Source organism: Salmo salar, chromosome 01 (assembly GCF_965601325.2).
Source record: "Salmo salar chromosome 01, fSalSal1, whole genome shotgun sequence".
Taxonomy (NCBI): domain Eukaryota; kingdom Metazoa; phylum Chordata; class Actinopteri; order Salmoniformes; family Salmonidae; genus Salmo; species Salmo salar.
In genome coordinates this window covers 27,195,314-27,220,718 of record NC_138291.1, presented here as the reverse complement: position 1 = coordinate 27,220,718, position 25,405 = coordinate 27,195,314, and the positions used below count along the sequence as shown (strand labels likewise).

The 25,405-nt window shown below is 43.3% G+C and overlaps 1 protein-coding gene across 2 annotated transcripts in view; it reads right to left on the bottom strand.

Moving 5' to 3' along the window:
* The window catches only part of LOC106588600 (regulator of G-protein signaling 6), a 78,207-nt gene extending 53,206 nt beyond the window's left edge, over positions 1–25,001 (bottom strand). The window contains exons 1-2 of one of the 2 annotated variants that reach the window (XM_014178214.3): positions 24,562–25,001; positions 22,492–22,607 (exon numbers count right to left, since the gene is read on the bottom strand). In XM_014178214.3, coding sequence (XP_014033689.1) covers positions 22,492–22,581 — 90 coding nt within the window. In that variant the 5' untranslated portion in view covers positions 22,582–22,607; positions 24,562–25,001. The remainder of the gene's footprint in view (positions 1–22,491; positions 22,608–24,561) is intronic. The other variant, XM_082973053.1, reaches the window with a different exon arrangement.
* Between the last annotated feature and the right edge of the window lie 404 nt (positions 25,002–25,405).

The following is a 25,405-nucleotide window of genomic DNA, read 5'->3' as shown; positions in this document are numbered from 1 at the left end:
GGGTGGTTATTTTCTGTTTAGTCATTTGTTACCTGACAGAACTGTTTAGCTGTTGCACTTTGGTTTTTTGATTCAGTGTTCATTCAAATAAATGTCATGATGAGCACTAACCACGCTGCGCCTTGGTCTACTCTTTCAGACGGCCGTTACAAGAGAATGATTTATTTCAGCTTTTATTTCTTTCATCACATTCCCAGTGGGTCAGAAGTTTACATACACTCAATTAGTATTTGGTAGCATTGCCTTTAAATAGTTTAACATGGGTCAAACATTTTGGGTAGCCTTCCACAAGCTTCCCACAATAAGTTGGGTGAATTTTGGCCCATTCCTCCTGACAGAGCTGGTGTAACTGAGTCAGTTTTGTAGGCCTCCTTGCTCACATACGCTTTTTCAGGTCTGCCCACAACTTTTCTATGGGATTGAGGTCAGCGCTTCGTGATGGCCACTCCAATACCTTGACTTTGTTGTCCTTAAGCCATTTTGCCACAACTTCGAAAATATGCTTGGGGTCATTGTCCATTTGGAAGACCCATTTGCGACCAAGCTTTAACTTCCTGACTGATGTCTTGAGATGTTGCTTCAATATATCCACATAATTTTCCTTTCTCATGATGCCATCTATTTTGTGAAGTGCACCAGTCCCTCCTGTAGCAAAGCACCCCCACAACATGATCCTGCCACTCCCGTGCTTCACGGTTGGGATGGTGTTCTTCGGCTTGCAAGCCTCCCCCTTTTTCCTCCAAACATAACGATGGTGATTATGGCCAAACAGTTCCATTTTTGTTTCATCAGACCAGAGGATATTTCTCTAAAAAGTACAATCTTTGTCCCCATGTGCAGGTGCAAACCGTAGTCTGGCTTTTTTATGGCTGTTTTTGAGCAATGGCTTCTTCCTTGCTGAGCGGCCTTTCAGGTTATGTCGAAATATAGGACTCGTTTTACTGTGGATATAGATACTTTTGTACCTGTTTCCTCCAGCATCTTCACAAGGTCCTTTGGTGTTGTTCTGGGATTGATTTGCACTTTTCGCACCAATGTACATTCATCTCTAGGAGACAGAATGCGTCTCCTTCCTGAGCGGTATGACGGCTGCCTGGTCCCATGGTGTTTATATTTGCGTACTATTGTTTGTACAGATGAACGTGGTACCTTCAGGCGTTTGGAAATTGCTCCTAAGGATGAACCAGACTTGTGGTGATCTACAATTATTTTTCTGAGGTCTTGGCTGATTTCTTTTGATTTTCCCATGATGTCAAGCAAAGAGGCACTGAGTTTGAAGGTTGGCCTTGAAATACATCCACAGGTACACCTCCAATTTACTCAAATGATGTCAATTAGCCTAACAGAAGCTTCTAAAGCCATTATATCATTTTTGGGCATTTTCCAAGCTGTTTAAAGGCACAGTCAACTTAGTGTATGTAAACTTCTGACCCACTGGAATTGTGATACAGTGAATTATAAGTGAAATAATTTGTCTGTAAACAATTGTTTGAAAAATGACTTGTGTCATGCACAAAGTAGATGTCCTAACCGACTTGCCAAAACTATAGTTTGTTAACAAGAAATGTGTGAAGTGGTTGAAAAATGAGTTTTAATGACTCTAACCTAAGTGTATGTAAACTTCTGACATCAACTGTATATAGCTAGCTATCTTTTATACCATCCTGGCCCCACTCAGTGTTGTACAGTATGATTGTCTCTGCGGATAGCATTCCCTATCCAGTGCTGGCTACGGCCAGCAGCACAGCAGTAACCAAATGGTCAAATGTATAGTTGCTATGCATCTTTTATTATTTTACTTCATTGGAGAACAAAAATAACAAACTATAATGTCAGTGGAGGTGGAATTTGCTACTGGACCAATACACCCCCTGCATTATTGAAGACTCTACCCACTGAGACATGAGCCATGCTTTGTAATCTAATATCCTGCCACTATATTTCAAAATGATGTGAAATGTCATTTCTGTGTTTCTCTCTCTGCTAGTCCTATCTGAGCGTGACAGCTGCTTGTAATTCAGTGAGTTAGTTTGCAGGCGAACGGCTTGGCAATACCTGCCTCAGGACTTTGAACATCCCAATTATCTTGTAATTTCCCTCTACAAAGGCCCCTGCTGAAGGACATATTTCAGGAAAGGAATTGGAATATTTCTCTCCAAAACACGGGTAAGCTGTTAATGCACCAGGAATTAAGGACATGAAAGAGAGAAAAAGGCAAATATGTGACTCGGAAATGTGAAATGTCAAAGTCTCCCCAGAGCAGTAGTGTTTGCTGATGCTCCTGTCAGACCGTGGAAATGAGGCCCCTCATTTCTGGGGGTCAAGTTTCATAGTAGAGATAACCCATCCCTTAAATATGATATTGAGTAATGTTGGCCAGTTTTTACCTAAACCAGAGTGAGCTGAAATGTAGAGATTACAAATCACCTAATATTATGCATACTTATTTTATGCAAAGCACGTTAAGATGGATCCTGCTGTGCACAAGTTCATATGAGTGTTGCAGACGTTTCATTGGAAAAACAGTTGTACTGTCGTCTTGGCACAGAATACAGTGCCTTTTGTAGAAGCTGCATGTTAAGTTGCAGTAGCTCCAGATCAAACTGTACTCTGGCCAGTGGTATTCAGCAAACAGAACATATTGGGCTTATCACAAAATGTACAGTATATTCATACTGATGCTGTAAATGTGTACATCCACTGTATATCAACTGTATACCCACTGTACATTTGTATATCTGCACATTCGCTGATAGCTCTATGCTCACTCTATCTAATTTAATATAATGTATTGAAACTTTGTTTAAACTCTGTTGTCTGTATTCTGTCTCTAACATTAAATGTTTTCTATCACTAGCAGCATCATATTACCAAGTACAATTCTGAGTATGTGTAAATGTACTTGGTGAATAAAGGTGATTCTGATTCTAAATCTGATTCTGATGTGTCCCAGATAAGATTTTGCACCTTAGTACCTTGGCTAAATCATATTATTCTCTAACCACCATCTGTAACCATAGTCCCAGGCAGTCAGAGCATGGTCAGTGTGTCTGTAATGGGATTCCATGGCCTAGTTTCCACAGTTCTTCTAACACAGTGCTGCTCTGCTTGGGCTGTGAAGTCAACATCTATCAGGCTTTCAAGTAAAGCCTACAGCGCTGCTCCGTTCTGGAGATGCTCTCTCCCCCATTCTCCAAGTGAATATGCGCTGTATGTGACAGCATCGCAGAGACAATTAGGCCTTCAGGGGATTAGCAGCGTACAACAAAAAGTTCATATCCAAAACGTTGCTCAATAAAAAATTCACATATATTTACAAATGTGAATTTGTTGGTAACTCCATTTCTGGTACCGCATCAGAGCGTGGGAATAACCATATTCACTTACTCTCATGTTTCAGTCTGACTGCAGCATAGCCTTAACTCTTCTCTGGGCCGTATCGATTACCATGATTATTGTGAGCTTAAAAGCTTCAGGGCTCTCTTTCCGCCTTCCATCTGCGCTTATGAAAACTGATCTCCACTTTAAGTTAATGCAGGCTCAAATTTAGGCATCTTCAAAAATGAGCACTGTACCAGGTAAAAGGTAAGCAGTTTTTGAGCCATTGTAGGTTTATTGAATGCTATTTCACCTCTGATAGATTCTGTACTTAGTTCCCACTGTAATTTTTGCCCTCTGATATTGAGAGAGAGTGAGAGAGAGAGAGAGTGAAAGATAGAGAAATTCTTGTGGTATCTGACACTCACATAAATGTTAGATAGTATAACTTTCTTTACTTGAAAATCTGTATTTACCTTTGTCTGCCAACATTCAAACTGGTTATGTACAGGTAACTGCTAAAATAAAGGAAACACCAACATAAAGTCTCTTAATATGGCGTTGGGCCACCACCAGCTGCCAGCTTCAATTGATCTTGGCATAGATTCTACAAATGGGTGTGTGACACCATTCTTCCACGAGAAATTACCGAATTTGGTGTTTTGTTGATGTTGGTGGAAAATGCTGTCTCAGGTGCCACTACCAAATCTCCCATAAGTGTTCAATTGTGTTGACATCTGGTGACACACACACACACACACTTTAAACCCCCTATGCTCCTTTGGGACCCCTCTTTCAAAGTCACTGAGATCTCTTCTTCTAGCCATGGTAGCCAACATAATGGGCAACTGGGCATTTATATGCATGACCCTAAGCATGATGGGATGTTTTAATTGCTTAATTTACTCAGGAACCACACTTTTGTGGAAACACCTGCTTTAAATATACTTTGTATCTCTCATTTACTTAAGTGTTTCCTTTATTTTGGCAGTTACCTGTATATTCTGGTTATGTTATGTATTTTCTATATTCTACTGGTTGTTACAAAACTGTAGTCAATCCTCTCTGAACTTATAACTTGGCTTAGCCATATGGATTAGGTATGGTGATATTGTGTTCTGGGACAATAGCTTTAAAAGGATACATGATTGAGAACATTCAAGCCAGGTTGTATTTCTTCCTGTTTCTTTAGTTTATTGCCTATTCCACCATTGAGCTGTGGCTTTCTGACAACAAGAAACACAAGAAGAAAAACCAGAATGGTTCCAATTGGGTGAGCTGTCAGTGAATCCTGAAAAGCTATTCTGATGCAAGTCCATGTTCTGAACCCAGGCCAATAGTCTGGCCCACTGAGGGCTCTCCAGGAAGATCAGTTGGCTGTGATGATTAACATTAAGGGCGGGTGACTCATCCCTGCTTCCCCCTCATCAGACAGGCAATTAACAAGACCCTCCAACACACCAGGAACACCACAGTCCATCATTACCTTACAGACCTGATGACTTGTTCTATATGCTACATGGAGATGATTCAAATGCTATTTTGAGGAAAACTCATCTGTATGCCTCAGATTGTCATCAAAACAGACAGAAAAGGAGAGCAGATGGTGATATGTTAAATTGCTGAAAGAGTTTTACATGATCAACACTGTCTCTCCCCGACTTTATTCGGTGACAATAGTGAAACACATCAATATTCATTTTTTATTTCAGGCTAACACAACACTGTCTATCTGTCAGCTGTAAAAAGCAGCCATCCACTGTCATGATTGACCCAACATTGAATGTGTCACTATATTCTCCTGTGTTGTTTATCTGTGAACTCACATTCTTCCTCAAGCCTCTCTTCCCTGTGACTTTTCTCTGAGGAGACAGAATGTGTAGTCTGCAGGCCCACGCATCAGTGGATGCGAGCCCAACACAGAAACAGTATACAGTGTGAAAATCTACTGGAGCATTTAACAAAAACACTCCCCTCACAGAGCAGAAGAGTGAGAGCAAAACGTGGGACTGTGGAAGTAGAGGAGGGTTTTTTTAGAAACACCTCCAGAGGTTTGAATGTGTCTCTGTTGAAGTCGGTGCTTCATTTGAAGCTGGAACTGAATGCAGAGAGATTGCATGATGAGGATGAGACTTACAGAGAGGCTCTGTTAGAAGAACCAAACACTGACTGGTAGAATACAATAAAATACGTGTTTAGTTTGACTGTGGCAGGTCCACTGAGCCTCACGTTGCTCTACTTCTCTGAGAGAACGTAAAATGGCCACAGACTGATGATCTAATGGATGGTCCAACTCTGTAGTCCAGCTCTTAATTCACTGTGTCAGCAGCACCGCAGGGCCACAGAGAGAGGCCTGCCAGTCACACACCTGCCTGTCAGACATGTCACACTGTCAGACCAGGGAGGATTCGGTCCTTTCACTTAGGCAGGCAGAGAGATGACGAGAGCAGCTATTCTGTTTACACGTCACACACAAAAGGACAGGGGCATCATTGTCGATCAGCGTCATACAAGATTTCAGAGCCCACCTGATTGCATTTCAACTGACTGAAATATGACTAAAAATCATCTTCAACTCTAACCCTATGAGGTGGGTTGTCATCAGTGCTCTGCACACCCAGCTTCTGGAGTAATCTACTGTACGATGATATTTAAGACATGTTCCGTTTACGCTACTATGGAGTTCAAAGCTGTATTTTCCGCCTGCAGTGGGTGAGGTGCGACGCAGGGGGGTTGTGGGGCATGCAGAAGTGGGGCAGCATGGCGCCTGATCCCTCCCTACACCCTCCTGCCAACCTTCCCCTGCCAAGCTCACAGCGGTGCCCTGCCTGCGGGGAGCCCTGCATCACCATATGTACACATATGGAACCCCATGCATCTGCCCTAATGAGCACGATAAACATCTCTTGTGTGTCTGTGTCTCTATTTAATGTGCTCCTTTTGACTGCAGTTGAGTGGGAGTACCAGTACAAACAGCGAGAGAAGAGACAGAATCCACACTGAGAGGATTTCCCCTAGCTAGCTGGAGCAAAGCCCTTAATTTCCGCCACAGCGTTTTCACTATTGAGTGGTGAATAATCCTTTTAACACAGTATACCCACATACTGTGACTGATCTAATAAAAAACCTCCGGGATTTGTTTTTGGCTATCTGCATTATTATAATTTGGGTGGGTAAAATAACTTTCAGAAAGTCCATTACCGACTAAAGAAAGGGATCGTTAATGTTACGTAACAGTTTGAGTTAACTACAGTTTGTGTAGTTTGGCCTTTATAATTTAACAGTATCAAAAGTGAAATATGCAGAGAGTTTAGAGACCCAGCCTGGCCTCGATACACAAGCTTTAGTACAACCGTATGAGTGACACCATACCAGCACTTCTGATAGGCCTGCCCTGGCACCAGTGGACACGCTTGTAAAACCATTCATGCTTGATAAAGTAGCAGGAGGCCTCATACCCAGCAGTAGAGTTGATAACCAGTGTGTCCATTTGGACCGTGTTATCTAAACTGCATACAGGAACCGTGAAGAGGAGCCAGTGGACACCTATGATGGGGAGAGTCTTTTGGAGTATTGAGATATCCTCCACTATCCTCCACTCTCCCAGAGGCACTTGACGGTGATTGGAGAGTGAGTCATGGTCGGTGGCAGGCAGGCAGACAGGCAGGCACACTTCTATCCTCAGACCTGCTCCAGTGGAGAGCATGCCTGTCTGTGTCTCTCACAGCTAAAGGTAAAAAATAAACAATCCCAAACTGTGCCAAGTCCTTCCTGTGGTGAGATAATGGACTTGGGATGAGGGGTAAGGTGAGGTGAGGGCCGCTTTCTATACAGTCTCCTGTTCATCAGTGGGTAGGAGCTGTTGCTGAGTGAGGGGTAATACAGTATGTTGGGCACTAGCTGCTGTATGAGAGATGTATACTTTCCGGTCGGTCATTCCCTGATTGATTGCATAGGTCAGTTCTATTTAATTTCAAATTCTACTTTTGAGGACACAACAAACTAAAATATCTTCCAGAAACGTAAATATATCCAGTCATTATTTTCCTCCCAAACTCTCCACATTTATGTGTCACATCAAGGGATAAAAATACCAACGGATGAGAATAAATGTGATGCACATGAATAAAAGAAAGGAGAGGAATGACGTCCCAATCGACACGATATTTCTCTAAAAATGGAATGCTTGAAATGAGCTTCAATTATTCATGTGCAATAAGCAGAGGAATAGAGAGTAGGAGAATGAGAGTGAAGGAATAGACAATGCGAGAGAGAGTTGGACAGAGGGGTAGAGATGAGGGAAGGCAGTGAGAGAGAAAGAGAGAGAGAAAGAGAGAGAGAGAGAGAGAGAGAGAGAGAGAGAGAGAGAGAGAGAGAGAGAGAGAGAGAGAACCAGTATATATCTGACATGTACTGTGGGACTTTTGTTGCTCCCATTTATACAACCATTTTATGGAATGGAGCCTAAATACACAGTGTAATCGTACTTCAAGAGACAATAGACAGTATGATTACAGCTATTTAGTCCAAATTGAATCTGTTGTGTAATATGATGTAAAACATGTTTCATCATGTGTACTGAACAGTAATGACCTTTAAGTCTCAGAGGGCTGGTGAAACATAACAGATGGTTAACATATCAGCAGCATTACTTGATTGAGACTAATATATCAGTTGAAGTACACATTATGTTTATATCTTCTCACTCTAAGGACACAGGCTAAAAGTGGCACTCCAGTCTCCTTTTCACCTAATTTAACACCTAATTTACTTAACAAAAGGCACATCTCAAAAGACGGTCAAGGTAAATCATGACATAGCACGACTTCCCACCAATGTCCTCCCTACTCCTTGAAGTTTGCAGTTATATCTAAAAACACTATTTTGATTAAAATATATTTTTGTACCCTTTAGTGTGTGTACTTTAATGTATTTATACTTGGGATATCGCTTTTCAACAGTAAAAGTACAACAAATGTCTGGAGTACGTCTTTAAATCAGCCTAAAGAGTACATCCACCAAGCAAAAGAACATTCACATTGAAAATAGCTGTATTTTAGAAAGTACATAGAGTGGGCTACTGTATGTGTTGTGTTGGAACATTAACTTTAGGCAGGGTGTGCTTTCTGCACGGTGGAGCCACTGAGAAGGGAGCTGTAATGAAACATCACTCTCAGAATGCCCAACAGGCGTTGGCACAACAAATTGCCTCATCAACTCGGTCTCAGCAGGACTCATTTCTGTGTTAGTCACTCACAATCAACACACTGTTCAAAAAACATCTGGACTGGAGGTTGATACCACCATGCAAAGCACATCTATACACTCACAATTCAGGTACAAATGGGATGCATAACAACATTCAAATCACACACTTAAACACTTGATTACAAACAGTGATTAAATACAGGACCAACACTTAATTCTCCTAGGCAGAGAGAGAAAGCATGCCATGAGACCCTGGTTAAAAATGTGCTGTGTATACAGCAAGCCACCCCCACAGAGAAGAACCCAGACTTAGGGCAGTGTCACAGAAGAACAAGGAACAATTTGTCCTGGGGATTGGATATCTGACTTGTCTATTAATAGTTAATGAGCTTTACCCCGTTGGACCTGTGCTGTGGCCCCACTCCTTTGCCAGTCTCCACAAGGAAAAAGGCTATTTTAAATTTAGGGGTTAGGTTTAGGGTTGGGGTTACAATTAGGGTTAGGGTTAAAATTAAAGTTAGGGTTAGGGGTTAGGTTTAGGGTTAGAGTTATGATTTAGGGTTAGATTTAGGGTTACGGATTAAGTTTGGGGTTAGGGTTAAGGTTAGGGTTAGGTTAAGGGTTACGGTTAGGGGTTAGGGGTTAGGGAAAATGGGATTTTGAATGGGAATCAATTGTTTGGTCCCCACAAGGATAGTAAAATAAGTATGTGTGTGTGTGTGTGCATCCACTACATATCGAGCTCTCTCTAAGGTGTGCCACAGTTATTGCCTTGTTTTGCTTCAACAATTCCTCTCTGAGACTCAATACAACGCTGTTAAGACCAGACCAGACAGGCATTCTCCACTTTCTGTGTAGTCATCAGTCAGTTTCATCTAACTGCACATCCAGGTTAATATTATTACAATTCACTCTCAACAAAAGATAGGCTTAGACATGGCACTAACGTCCATGCAGTGAACGGACCCCACGTACTACAGCTTCATCTTCCCAGCGACAGAGACTGGGGTGAAAACCCCTCATGATGTTTTCATACCTAGTGGGCTGTACTGTAACTGTCCGTTGCTCTTTGCGTTAGGATAATACATTTCTTTCGGCTGATGTGCGACCAGGATTAGGGGACGATGGTCCTTGCCTATTCCAAGGTGGCAGAGCGTATTGATGACCATCTGGTCTTACCTCAACAGCTCCAGCATCATCTCACACTGACTATGCCAGGCTGCCTGCCCAGAGGGTCATTAGCATGCCGGGGGGATGGGATAGAGTCCTTCACCACCTCAACTGCAACACTGCATCCCTGTTGTAGCATAAGCTACCTGTCAAAACATAGTGCTTTAAGATGATAGAGGAATATTATTTTAAAACGCTTACAGTGTCCACTTTAAAATATAATCAATGGCACAGCCCCGGGCGCTTTTCTGCAACATGACAGCTCCTTTAGAACATGTAAGGTCCTGGAAAAACAACATTGAATGAGCATTTCCAATGCTTATTCAATGTTGTTTTTCCAGGACCTTACATGTTCTAAAGGAGCTGTCATGTTGCAGAAAAGCCCCCAGGGATGCAGTGTAAACACACACACAGTCCATTTATATACACCAGTAGGCAGTATTTTTTTTTTTTTAATTTAACTAGGCAAGTCAGTTAAGAACAAATTCTTATTTACAATGATGGCCTACCCCGGCCTAACCCGGATGATGCTGGCCCCCCTATGGTACTCCAAATCACGGCCGGTTGTGATACAGGCTGGAATCGAACCAGGGTCTGTAGTGACACCTCTAGCACTGAGATGCAGTGCCGTAGACCACTGCACCACAGTTGACATCAGAGAATAACTCAAAGCATGTGCTGACCAGCTGGCAAATGTCTTCAGTGACATCTTCTCCCTGACCCGGTCTGTAATACCAACTTGTTTCAAGCAGACCACCATAGTCCTCGTGCCCAAGAACACCAAGTTAACCTGCCTAATTGACTATCACCCCATAGCCCTCACATCTATAGCCATGAAATGCTTTGAAGGCTGGTCATGGCTCACATCAACCCCATCATCCCAGACACACTGGACCCACTCCAATTAGCATACCGCCCCAACAGCCCCACAGATGACGCAATCTCTATTGCACTCCACACTGCCCTTTCCCACCTGGACAAAAGGAATACCTATGCAAGAATGCTGTTCATTGACTACAGCTCAGCATTCAACACTATAGTCCCCTCCAAGCTCATCAACAAGCTTGGGACCTTGAGACTGAACACCTCCCTCCGCAACTGAATCCTGGACGGGCCACCCCCAGGTGGTAAGGGTAGACAGCAACACATCCGTCACACTGACCATCAACACAGGGGCCCCTCAGGGGTGTTTGCTTAATCTCCCTGCTCACCCACGACTGCGTGGCCGCGCAAGACTCCAACACCATCATGAATGTTGCTTACGACACGACGGTGGTAGGACTGATCACAGATGACGATGAGGCAGCCTATAGGGAAGAGGTCAGAGACCTGGCAGTGTGGTGCCAGGACAACAACTTCTCCCTAAATGTCAGCAAGACAAAGGAGCTGATCGTGGATTACAGGAAACAGAGGGCTGAGCACATCGTGAGGCTGTAGTGGAGCGGGTCGAAAGCTTCAAGTTCCTCAATGTCCACATCACAAGAAATGAACATGGCTGATACACACACACACAGTTGTGAAGAGGGCACGTCAGTGCGTCTTCACCCTTAGGAGGCTGAAAAGATTTGTTATAGGCCCTCAGATCCTCAAAAAGTTATACAGTTGCACCATTGAGAGCATCTCGACTGGCAGTATCACTGCTTGGTACGGCAACTGCAAGGCGCTTTAGAGGGTAGTGAGTACGGCCCAGTACATCACTGGAGCCGAGCACCCTGCCATCAAGGACCTCTATACTAGGTGGTGTCAGAGGAAAGCCAAAGAAATTTACTCCAGCCACCCAAGCCATAGACTGTTATCTCTGCTACCGCACTGCAAGCGGTACTGATGCACCAAGTCTGGAACCAACAGGACCCTGAACAGCTTCTACCCCCAAACCATAAGACTGCTCAACAAGACTGTTAAATAGCTAATCAAATGTCTACCCGCTGCTGCTACTCTCTATTATCTCTCCTGTTGCCTAGTCACTTTTACCATACCTACAGTATATGTATATAGTTACCTCAATTACCTCGTACCCCTGCACCAACTTGGTACTGGTACTTCCTGTATATAGCCATGTTATTTTTACTCGTCATTGTTATTCGTAATTCACTGTGTATTTATTCCTCGTGTCACTATTTCTACTTTTTTTCTTTAATTCTGCATTGTTGGAAAAGGACCCGTAAGTAAGCATTTCACTGTTAGTCTATACCTGCTGTTTACAAAGCATGTGACAAATACAATTTGATTTGATTGATTGATTTGATTTGAATGCCTGCAGCTCAAAGGAAGCTGAATAAGGAGCATGAAAAATACATTTCTAATGTGATTACTGAGGCCATCATTGGGAAGCATTGGCAGCCCTCAGGCCAGGCAACGATTTACTGTCAGAGTACATCTGCCAGGAACAATCAGAGGCTGGAAAAGCTGTCTGCAATCTACGGAGGGTGAATATTTATGACATTGAAGTGTGTCAGACAATTAGATGTCGTAATCTAGGACAGGGCTTCCTAAACTTTTTGACTTTGTGACCCACCAATTGAGATGTCTTTTGAGTCGCCACCCACCATGAGGGTTGAGCGGTGAAAAAACATACACAGGCCAAAGAAAAGTAAAAAATATATTAACAATACCCTCTTGTTAAAAACATTTAACTGAATGTAGATTTGAGTATGGGCTCTTGTGACCAATTTTAAGACATTTACTATATAACAATGAAATTATTTGTAACAATGCAGGGGTTTTTTTCTGTATCAAAAAGGGGCTTGACAGGGGGCTGAATTTTGTCTGGGCCCTGGACAAGAACATTTGAAGCCCTCAATTTAATGTAGTTTTAAATCCAATTTCCTGCAATTCTACACATTTTGAGATGGTGAATGCTATGTTCTTATGCTCAAACACTATAACAAAATCAATGGGGGCCTAGTTGTCAAGCTCAGGAGTGAAAGTCGATTTAATTTCTTACCGGTACAAGACTCTGTTTTTTTACAGGTGTAATCATAGAATTACATATAAAATCTCTGTTAATTGAATATGATCTCTGTGGGCCTAGAAGGCCTAGTAAAGATTTGTCTTATAACTGTTAACACGTTTTACCGTGTACTGTGGCATAAAAACAAACACTAAATCAATTATTAGGGCTGAGGTAGTCATGAAGTTTTGTCAGCCAATTATTGTCATGCAAAAGACTGCCGGTCTCACGGTAACTGACCGTTAATTAACATAAACACGTTTAGCATCTCCAGGCCTCCATGCATACAAGCCGCTGATGTGCACCTTTGGAACATCTACATTTAAAAAAGTCAAAAATCTATTCAATATAGACCATCACAATAAATACATGATTTATTTCAGTCAGGTCTAAAAAAATATTATGATATGAAGAACATGTGTTTCAGAAGAATAGAATATGAGTTGGACTACAGTATGTTATCTGGCTATGCTCCCATGCCATAGGCTGTAGGCTTGTTCATTTAGCGGAGAAGATATGCTTATAAGTCCCACGCCATTATTTTATATTATATGATTTTATAGTAAGAAAAATATAACTGAACTTAACTGAATAAAATAGGAAGGATATGTGGCTACAGTTGAAGTCGGAAGTTTACATACACTTAGGTTGGAGTCAATAAAACTCGTTTTTTAAACCACTCCACAAATTTCCTGTTAACAAACTGTAGTTTTGGCAAGTCGGTTAGGACATCTACTTTGTGCATGACACAAGTCATTTTTCAAACAATTGTTTACAGACAGATTATATCACTTATAATTCACTGTGTCACAAGTCCAGTGGGTCAGAAGTTTACATACACTAAGTTGACTGTGCCTTTAAACAGCTTGGAAAATTCCAGAAAATGATGTCATGGTTTTAGAAGCTTCTGATATGCTAATTGACATAATTTGAGTCATTAGAGGTGTACCTGAGGATGTATTTCAAGCCCTACCTTCAAACTCAGTGCCTCTTTGCTTGACATCATGGGAGAAAATAAAATTGCAGACCTCCACAAGCCTGGTTCATTCATGGTAGTAATTTCCAAATGCCTGAAGGTACCACATTCATCTGTACAAACAATAGTACACAAGTATAAACACCATGGGACCACGCATACCGCTCAGGAAGGAGACGCGTTCTGTCTCCTAGAGATGAATGTACTTTGGTGCGAAAAGTGCAAATCAATCCCAGAACAACACCAAAGGACCTTGTGAAGATGCTGGAGGAAACAGGTACAAAAGTATCTATATCCACAGTAAAACGAGTCCTATATTAAAATAACCTGAAAGGCCGCTCAACAAGGAAGAAACCACTGCTCCAAAACCACCATAAAAAAGCCCGACTGCGGTTTGCAACTGCACATGAGGACAAAGATCGTACTTTTTGGAGAAATGTCCTCTGGTCTGATGAAACAAAAATAGACTGTTTGGCCATAATCACCATCGTTATGTTTGGAGGAAAAAGGGGGAGGCTTGCAAGCCGAAGAACACCATCCCAACCGTGAACCACGGGGGTGGCAACATCATGTTGTAGGGGTGCTTTGCTGCAGGAGGGACTGGTGCACTTCACAGAATAGATGGCATCATGAGGCAGGTCTATTATGTGGATATATTGAAGCAACATCTCAAGACATCAGTCAGGGAGTTAAAGCTTGGTTGCAAATGGGTCTTCCAAATGGACAATGACCCCAAGCATACTACCAAAGTTGTAGAAAAATGGGTTAAGGACAACAAAGTCAAGGTATTGGAGTGGCCATCACAAAGCCCTGACCTCAATCCTGGAGAGAATTTGTGAGCAGAACTGAAAAAGTGTGTGTGAGCAAGGAGGCCTACAAAGCTGACTGAGTTACACCAGCTCTGTCAGGAGGAAGGGGCCAAAATTCACCCAACTTATTGTGGGAAGCTTGTGGAAGGCTACCCGAAACGTTGAACCCAAGTAAAACAATTTAAAGGCAATGCTACCAAATACTAATTGAGTGTATGTAAACTTCTGACCCACTGGGAATGTGATGAAAGAAATAAAAGCTGAAAAATCATTCTCTCTACTGTTATTCTGACATTTCACATTCTTAAAATAAAGTGGTGATCCTAACTGACCTAAGACAGGGAACTTTTACTAGGATTTAATGTCAGGATTTGTGATAAACTGAGTTTAAATGTATTTGGCTAAGGTGTATGTAAACTTCCGACTTCAACTGCGTAAAAGTGACCATTTGAAACAGGTCTTATACAATATATTTAGAGTTATTTGGCAACTTTAGTTATGAATTATACAAACCATAGAAGGGCTTAGAAATCAAAACATATATGGGCTGCATGATGTGACTATAGGCTGTTGATGATTTGAGATAGTATCAAAAAAAGCTTGTGCTCTGTTGCTTCAGGCTGCACAGCTGTTCTCTCATCAAGTGATCATATTTGCACTATTCTAAATGTAATCTTGTCTTTACTAACATGTAAAATGAGTTTCGATTTAGAATGACCCATTATCAAATGGGCAAGAACAGGGGCAGGGGAAAAAAGACATGTCATCCATATGCACTCCAATAGTGAATGGAGGCCGCTTTCCCGGCTGGTTCCTTTTTCAGGCTACACGGGTTATATCACTCTACGCATCAACCACTGTTTGAGGAGCATGCAGCCTCTCGCTGCTCGACAGGTGATATTCCGGCCAAACTCTGTATGCCATGGGCTCTCCAGCCCTGTTCCTGCAGCTACCCAGTGATTCATTTGGGAAACCTTGTGAAATCTGTTCGGGAACATCGATAGTAACATGTTTTCACAACAAAACATATTTAATTAAACTGTTGACAGCCCCTCTCTCTGCACGTTGGAGAAAGTAATGAACGAGAGAGAGGAGGAGATGGAAACACATGGGGGTGAGATATTCTGTAGCTAAAGATGTCAGCCTATTAATTATGAATATATAAAAAATGCCCTATTACTAGGCTATTCAAAATCAAATACAAATTCAATAAAATTGTAGGCTTAGCCGCCTTGCAAAATCAATGACCCTATAGCATCGCTTAGGCCTATACGTTCTCTCCCAGTATCATGAATAGAACGTTTGAAGCATAGCACAAGGTAACCAGTCCATCCAGTATGCATAATAATACAGTCCACACTCAAAAGGTGATTACTATAATTTGTTTAATTTTGGAGAATAGGCTAGACCAATTATGTAACATAGACATCTGAAATCAGTTTTTGTTATTTTTTTACTGCTGTGCGTAATATCCAGTAGGCTATGTATTGTATAAGGGCACAATTACTATTTTAAATCATTTTCTTTTGGACTTAGGCTCATAGACCTATGTGTATACATAAACACTATGTCACATCCTGACCAGTATAGAGGATTATTTGTATTATTTAGTCAGGGCTTGGCAGAGGTATGTTTGTATTGTATGGTGTTTTTTTTTTTGTGTATAGCTTAGAGGGGTGTGTTATTTATGTGTTCCTGGGTTTTGTGGTGTATGTTTTAGTATGAGTAGGTTCTAGATTAAGTTTTCTATGTGCAGGTTTGGTTGCTGGACTCTCAATTGGAGGCAGGTGTTTCTAGTTGCCTCTGATTGGGAGTCCTATAAGTAGGTGTGTGTTTTGTTTGTCACTTGTGGGTAGTTGTATGTTAGCACTGCTTTTGTTTAGCCTGCTACACTGTTCCTGTCGTGAGTTTTCTTTATTGTTTTTCCTCGTGTTCACATTTAAAATAAATGATGATGAGCACGCAATCCGCTGCATATTGGTCCACTTTGTCCGACAGCGATTTCAACATATCTTCTGACGAAGAGGTTTGTGACAGAACTATCCACCACAACAGGACCAAGCAGCGGAGAAAGGAGCGGCACGAGGAATATATGGACTATACTGAGAGATGGACTTGGGAACAGATTCTGGCCGGAGAGGGCCCGTGGAAGAAGGCCGGGGTGGACCAGGAACGCTACCGGGGGACACGTCTGGCGAGGAAGCCGGAGAGGCACCCCCAATAATTTTTTTTTGGGGGGGCACACTTGTAGTTTGGCTAGGCCTAGGAAGAGCCATAAGCCAGCTACCTGTGAGAGTATGGAGGAGCGTATGAGGTGGAGTGCGCACCTCAGCGAAACACGGCGCTCTATCTCGCCCATACGCACGCACAGTCCGGTGCGCGCCATTCCAGCCCCTCGCAGATGCCGTGCTAAAGTGGGCATCCAGCCTGGTAGGAGGATGCCTGCGCAGCGCGTCTGGTCGCCGGTAGGCCTCCTAGGACCAGGCTACCCTATGCCCGCTCTACGTACGGCAACCATCAGGCCCCTGCACAGCCCAGTTCGCCCTGTACCAGCACCCCGCTCGTGCAGGGCTGCTAGTTCCATCCAGCCAGGACGGGTTGTGCAGGCGGTGCGGTCAAGGCCACCTGTGCGCCTCCATGGCCCAGTCTTTCCGGTTCCCGCCTCTCGTGCTAACCCGGAAGTGGGTACCTCCAGTCCGGCATGACCAGTACCAGCAACCCGGACCAAGCTTCCCATGAGCCAGCCTAGTCCTATTCGGCCTGTTCCCGCTCCCCGCACTAGCCCTATGGTGCGTGTTCCCAGGCTGATACTTCCAGTACCAGCACCACGCATCAGGCTTCCAGTGCGCCAGCCCAGTCCGACTCGGCCTGTTCCCGCTCCCCGCACTAGCCCTGAGGTGCGTATCTCTAGACTGGCACTACCAGTACCACACATCAGGCTTCCAGTGCGTCAGCCCAGCCTCAAGAGCCCGGCACCAGCGTGCAGTCCAGAGTATCCGGCACCAGCGTGCAGTCCAGAGTATCCGGCACCAGTGTCTAGTCCGGAACCGAGGGGGTCGGCCTGCGACCCGGAACCGAGGGGGTCGGCCTGCGACCCGGAACCGGGGGGGGGGTCGGCCTGTGACCCGGGACTAAGGGAATCTGCCTGTGACCCAGAACCGGGTGAGTCTACCTACGATCCGAAAATAAAAAGGATTAACTGTGTATCGAATGAGTCTACCTACAGTGTGGAACGGAAGAGGTCTGCCTACGATCCGGAACAAGGGGAGTCTGCCTACGGCCGAAACGGAGCAAGTCTGTCTGCAGTCTGGAGGGCAGTAGGCCTGAGCCGGAGCCACCTCCAGTTTAGGTGGGTTGGGGAGGGGGGGTGTAGCACAGGTGCCGTCGTTGACGGCAGCCACCCTCCCTTCCCTCCCTTTAGTTTAGGGGGATTTTCTGTTTGTTTTGGGGTATTTACTGGGTTTTGTGTAAGGTGCATCCGGGGTCTGCACCTTTGGGGGGGGGGGGGGGGTACTGTCACGTCCTGACCAGTATAGAGGATTATTTGTATTTGGTCAGGGCGTGGCAGAGGTATGTTTGTTTTGTATGGTGGTTTTTTTTTGTGTATAGCTTAGAGGGGTGTGTTATTTATGTGTTCCGGGGTTTTGTGGTGTATGAGTAGGTTCTAGATTAAGTTTTCTATGTGCAGGTTTGGTTGCTGGACTCTCAATTGGAGGCAGGTGTTTCTAGTTGCCTCTGATTGGGAGTCCTATAAGTAGGTGTGTGTTTTGTTTGTCACTTGTGGGTAGTTGTATGTTAGCACTGCTTTTGTTTAGCCTGCTACACTGTTCTTGTCGTGAGTTTTCTTTATTGTTTTTCCTCGTGTTCACATTTAAAATAAATGATGATGAGCACGCAATCCGCTGCATATTGGTCCACTTTGTCCGACAGCGATTTCAACATATCTTCTGACGAAGAGGTTTGTGACACCCTAATGTGTATGAGTGTTTTGAATGAATCATCACCTTAGAAAGCGCTGTCCATTTCCTTGTGTTAGGCTTTGAAACAACATCCACAACGACCATGTTTTCCACTCAGTTTCAACCTGCTGTTGAACTTCTTTCTTCAACTTGATTATCACAGTGAGGTGAGTTTAAAAAGTATGACAGGTCCACTGTTTTGATGATAAGTGTTTGATGTGATTTTCAATTGAATTTGCATTGATGTCAGAGTGGTTAGAGGGACAGTAGAGCCCTGAGTACCAGGCCATTAGCAACCTGAAGGTCATCACCGAGTTGGGTACTACCAACGCATGTCCAGAGTGTTTAAGAGGAGTTTACTGACACGTGGTCATGACTCATGATTGCCGATGTGGCGGTAATAGGTATTTGTATTTCTTAAAGATCCCCATTAGCTGCTGCCAAAGCAGCAGTCCTGGGGTCCAGAAACATTAAGGCAGCAGCTACTCGTCCTGGGGTCCAGAAACATTAAGACAGCAGCTACTCGTCCTGGGGTCCAGAAACATTAAGGCAGCAGCTACTCGTCCTGGGGTCAAGCAACATGAATGCAGTTATATGCGGTCATGCAACCGCTCTAATCATGATGTTTCCATCTGGTTGTCAAACAGTCACTTCAGAAAGGCACTCCTGTAGGCTACCCATGCACGCTCCACCAAACAGTGCACTGTGCACCTGCAATTTGATGAATGGAAAGAGACACCTGTTACAAAACACCTAAAAGTGTATTGTAATGACATTCTGCGATTGTAATTAGGCCTACACCTGAATTGATGTGTCCACTGCTGACCACCACTATTTATTTTTCCGGGATGCCTTCCCCGACGGTACAGGCTTACTTTCACCCTTGGTCTAGAATTTATTATGGTGATTGTAAACTCTCAAAGATTATAGGCTATTATTATTTATTTTTTTAATATACAGTGCCTTCGGAAAGTATTCAGACCCCTTGACTTTCTCCACATTTTGTAAAATTACAGCCGTAATCTAAAATTGATTAAATTATTTTTTCCTAACAAATCTACACACAATACCCCATAGTGTCAAAGCAAAAACACATTTTTCCTAATTTATAAAAAAAAACTGAAATTACAGCCGTATTCTAAAATGTCCTAAGTACTTTGTTGAAGAACCTTTGGCGATTACAGCCTTGAGTCTTTTTGGGTATGACGCTATAAGCTTGGCACACCTGTACTTGGGGAGGTTCTCCCATTCTTCTCTGCAGATCCTCTCAAGCTCTGTCAGGTTGGATGGGGAGCGTTGCTGCACAGCTATTTTCAGGTCTCTCTAGAGATGTTCGATCGGGTTCAAGTCCGAGCTCTGGCTGGGCCACTCAAGGACATTCAGAGACTTGTCCCGAAGCCACCCCTGCGTTGTCTTGGCTGTGTGGTTAAGGTCATTGTTCTGTTGGAAGGTGAACCTTCGCTCCAGTCTGAGGTCCTGAGTGCTCTGGAGAAGGTTTTCATCAAGGATCTCTGTGCTCCGTCCATCTTTGTCTCGATCCAGACTAATCTCCCAGTCCTTGCTGTTGAAAAACATTCCCACAGCATGATGCTGCCACCACCATGCTTCACCGTAGGGATGGTGCCAAGTTTCTTCCAGACGTGATGCTTGGCATTCACGCCAAAGAGTTCAATCTTGGTTTCATTAGACCAGAGAATCTTGTTTTTTATGGTCTGATAGTCTTTAGGTGCCTTTTGGAAAACTCCAAGCGAGCTGTCATGCGCCGTCTGGCCACTCTACCATAAAGGCCTGACTGGTGGAGAGCTGCTGAGATGGTTGTCCTTCTGGAAGGTTCTCCCATCTCCACAGAGGAACTCTGGAGCTCTGTCAGAGTGACCATCGGGTTCTTGGTCACCTCCCTGACCAAGGCCTTTCTCCACCGGTTGCTCAGTTTGCCTGGGCAGCCAGCTCTAGGAAGAGTCTTGGTGGTTCCAAATTTCTTCCATTTAAGAATGATGGAGGACACTGTGTTTTTGGGGACCTTCAATGCTGCAAAAGATTTTTGGTACCCTTCCCCAGATCTGTGCCTCGACACAATCCTGTCTCGGGGGTCTACGGACAATTCTTTCGACCTCATGACTTGGTTTTTGCTCTGACATGCACTGTCAACCTTATATAGACAGGTCTGTGCCTTTCCAAATAATTTCCAATCAATTGAAATTACCACAGGTGGACTCCAAGTTGTAGAAACATCTCAAGGATGATGGAAACAGGATGCATCTGAGCTCAATTTCGAGTCACATAGCAAAGGGTCTGAATACTTATGTAAATAAGGTATTTCTGTTTTAATTTTAATACATTTGCAAAAATGTCTAAAAACCTGTTTTTTGCTTTGTCATTTGGGGTATTGTCACGTCCTGACCAGCAGATGGAGCTGGTGTAGTAGTTTGGGGGTCAGGACGTGGCAGTCTGGTGTGTGTCTTGTGACTCCTGATCAGGAACAGCTGAGAATCGTTGTTCCTGATTGGGAGTCACATATGTAGGAGTTGTTTGTCACTGGGGTTTGTGGGTAATTGTTTCTTGTTTAGTGTGGTTGCACCTGACAGGACTATTGGCTGTCAGTTTCCTTGTTTTTGTTTTGTATAGTGTTCTTTCCAATTAAATTGAAGGATGAATACTAACTCTGCTGCATTTTGGTCCATTCCTGAAGACAGCCCTTACAGGTATTGTGTGTAGATTACTGAGAATTATAATTTTTTTAATCCATTTTAGAATAAGGCTGTAACGTAACAAAATGTGGAAAAAGTCAAGGGGTCTGAATACTTTCCAAAGGCACTGAATATATAAAGTGTGTATATATATATATATATATTTTTTTTATTGCAATGCACAAAAATGTTTATCCCGCGAGCGTTCTGGACACCTGCCTCAACCCACAAGTGGATCTCAACCCACAGTTTGGGAAGCACTGCTCTAGGAGATAATGTTGTCTACTTTTGCTTCAATCTCCATGGCGTGTGACCACATTAAACCACATTAAGCCCGCTTATGTTCTGACTGCTCTTTCAGGTGGCCCGGGGAAGTGGAGCTCATTCTAGGAACCTTATTTCAGCACTGAACAAGGCACAAGCTCATTATACTCATTATCCTCCTATAATCATACTCATTTTCAGACAGACATTAGAGAGAGAAGTTCAATCAGTGAAAAATGTCTTCCTGAACAATATCATCATCATCAATCTTCCATTGGCTCCATTTCTTTTCTCAAATCATTTGTTTTTCTCTACCCACTATTGCAAAATCATTAGCAAAAAGGACAAAAATAACAGAATGGAATTGGGACTGGATCTGTCAACTCTTTGCTTTAGTTTTGCAATCATCAGCACATTGGGACTAGTTGGGAGATGAGTTTAAGGTGATCAGAAGCAGGTTTTTGAGTGGGCCTGCCTGTGCCGAGCAAGCTGTAGAGCTGAGAGTGAAGATAACAACCTCTTTATGAGTGGCTCCAGAGAAAGCAGACGAGCCCATCCTTGGAGGAGCAGCCACTTCCTGTGAGCCCTACTACATTATTACCCACGGTGCCGCTCACCCGCTCCTCTCTCTTCCCCAATCGAAGCACAGGCATTGAGACTCAAGTGCCATAGAGATTATATAATTACCCCTGACACATAAAAGGACCTTTTCTTCCACAAACCCACACTGATGGAGAGCTTATTAAAACTTTTGAAGGTTGCAGAGTACAGACAGTCTGCCGGGCTGCCAGAGAAAGTGTGTGGTGGCCAGTGTGTGTCACATCAGTGGCTGTCTCTGACAGACACACACAGAGAGGGTTTAGAACATGTTTCATTACCTGCCAGTGCGTAGGCCTCTTCCTGTCATATTCATATGGCTCAGATATTGAGATGTAATGTGATATAGACATTGAGAGATAAACAGCTGAGGTGTCAGAAAGCACTGTGAGATTCATTACTGTACCAATCTGCTTCCGAAACATTGAAATGAAATCGCTTCCAATGGATAACTACATTGGGTGCTTACCTATAGAAACTGTACCATCTTGTAAATGATCAAATTGTCCTATACCTTGCTATATGGGCTGTCAGAGAGCATACAGACACATACCTTTCTGTAGATGATCATGTTGGGAGAGTCCTCCTCAGGATCTGTTGTCACCATACCCTGTTGTCCCTGGTCTCTGGATCCCTCCTCCATGACTGCTGTGTCCTAGGCTCAGGAGGCTGCACGGAGACAGGGAGCAGAGGGGAGATGAAAGGACCATCATCAATGTCAAAGACTATTCATAATATACACTCATTTACCCAGGTTGGCCAAGTATCCCATATTTGATTAACAGTTCCCCACAGCAATGTATTCATTTGGTTCAGGGTGAAAAACACGGTCAGTTTATTATTATCATTATGACATTCCCCAAAATGTTTGCTCTTCTCTCAGGTGACAACACCTGTCACAATACAGGCAGATAACAAAGCCCTGGCAGTAATGCAGCACAGTGAGGGGAATATAAACTAGCTGACTAAGCCAAGAAAAATGTCAGGCCTGTGAGTGAAAGTGGCAAAATGTCCTGGCGACAGTCATGTATAATCAGGCATCGTACAGCCTTCTGCTGATAAGATATAGATACTCAGTGGTGTGCAGGACATTGGTGAGTCAGAGACTGTAAACAATAATTATAATAGGTACATTGTTTGTTGGGCATAGGTAATGTGAAGTCAGCCTGTTATTGAATTCATTAGGCTACTATGGTTAAAACCTTGACAATTTGCACAGCTAAGACAACATTAGCCACACAGTGTGCTTTGATCAGGCTTGCTAGTCCTGTGTACTCACGTAAGGCTTAAAAAGCTACCGTAAGGGATTATACATGACCTCCATTCAATATCCATCCCACTACATCTCTCTGTTTTTCTCTCTCTCTCTCTCTCTCGCTCCCTCGCCCTCTCCCTCTCTACAGGATAATTAATTCTGCTTAACTAAGGATTTTCATAATCTAAGTTCACAAGGCTACAATCATATTCCTCTGCAGTTGAGTAATAATGTGTATCAGATTGGAGTAAGCATTTGTAATCATGCGTCAGGCAGAGAAAGAGGGATTACATAATTTGACACATTCATATTTTTGGAGTACTAGAACAGAGAGGGACGATAAAGCTTCCAAGAACAGTTTTATAAAAAAGCCTTATAGCCTCATATTTATTTGAATAACTGTTTGTGTTCCACTACAAGAAAGTCTCATCGGTTATTACGGTTGTCCTGAAAGGAGGAGCTGTGAAACTCTGCATTCTGAAACAGCAGTGAGAGTGCATCATGGCACATTCTGTACAAAATTGTATGAAATGAAAGTTTTATACATAGTATAAATCAGTAAAACAACATTTTGCCTGAGTGAGTTGTAGTACAATTATTGTTTCTTGAAGTGTGGCCACTTGATGCATTGTAATCCATAACAAACATAGACTATAATGGTTAGCGGATCGGATTGAGATTGAATACATCCAATAAACCACTAGCTGCTCAGCACTAGACATTCAAGGTTGCTTTGAGTCTTTCATAGTCATGATTTATTTCAACTGTTGAACACACAAAGAGCATTATCCTATAGAGCAGGAAGCAGTAATCATGCACGTTATACACTTTTTATCCAATGCTGTTATTGCCACCATGATGATGGATTGAGGAGTTGTTTGCAGCCTGAATTGATTAGCAGAATGTCTAAGTAACCAGGAGTTCCTAAACTAAGTTAACATCCTCTCCCTTTATCAACTTCTCCAACCATTCAGACATTCTGTATGAATTATATGACACCTACAAGACAATATATTCCTATGTGAATAGATGAAGACCTGCAACAGCTCCTTGCTATGAACTGCTCCCCACCTATTATTCATGGCAACAACTTCATTTCCAAAGCACGCAAATCTAACGTCACAGAACACCAGTCCTGTAGAAGTCTGTGTTAGCGTTAACAGGAACACAGGCACTGACATACATGCACTGACAGTCACCATCTAATTCCATAGCCTCAACAGGATACTCTGAGCTGTGGAGAAAAGTTTATGTACAACAGGCACAAAACAGACATGCAGTTGATCGTCCACAGCCAATCCCCCTCACTCACACCAGCCAGCCAATACAATGCTCCTGATATCTCCCAACTAATGAAGCATTCATTACCTTAGCAACAAAATAATACCTTGTCCACTGCTCCCTGTTTTGCTGTCCTTACGAACAAGCAGCAGGCAGGTTCATGGTATAATTGGCAGGGGGGAGAAATAATTTAAAAAAGAAAGGATGAAAGCAGTGGAGCAGCGAGAGAGAGAGCAGCTGGTTGGTCACTGCAGTATTCCTCTATTCTCCAGTTTTCTGTCTGCCATGGGAGGGAGTACGGAGTGGAGTGGAGCGGAGCGGTTAGGGAGATCCTCGACTCACATGTGCGTCCCCCTCTCCTCTCTGTCTGTCTGTCTGTGTGTTTCTGTCTGTCTGTCTGTGTGTGTGAGGGAGAGGGAGCGAGAGGCAGATTGAGTTGGGAAAGGGGGAGGTAAACGGGAATTAGAGAGAAGTTAAAGAGAAAAAAAGAGGGAGGAGCGAAAGACAGATAGCGCAGAGAGAGGGTGAGTGAGGGATGGGTTGGAAGAGAGGAGATGAGATGGAGAGCGTGAGTGCTTTGGATGCTGGGTAGCAGAGCAGGAAAGCAGGGCAGAGAGAGCTGTACACAGAACCTGGACTCAGGGGTAGACGTAACATAGTAAATGTAAATCTGTCAAACAATATGTTACGTTTTGTATGGTATGTATTCATTTGTGGATGATCATCATCCATTTCGTATGATATGTTACGAATTACAATTTATATAATAGGTGGCTAGGTGGCTTACGTTAGCTAGGCTAGGGCTTAGGGTTATGGTTTGGGTTAAGGTTAGGGCTACGAGTTAAGGCTAGGGTTAGGGGTTTATGTTAGGGTTAAAGTTAGGTTTAGGAGTTAGGGGTTAAGGTTAGAGTTAGGGGAAAGGTTAGCTAAC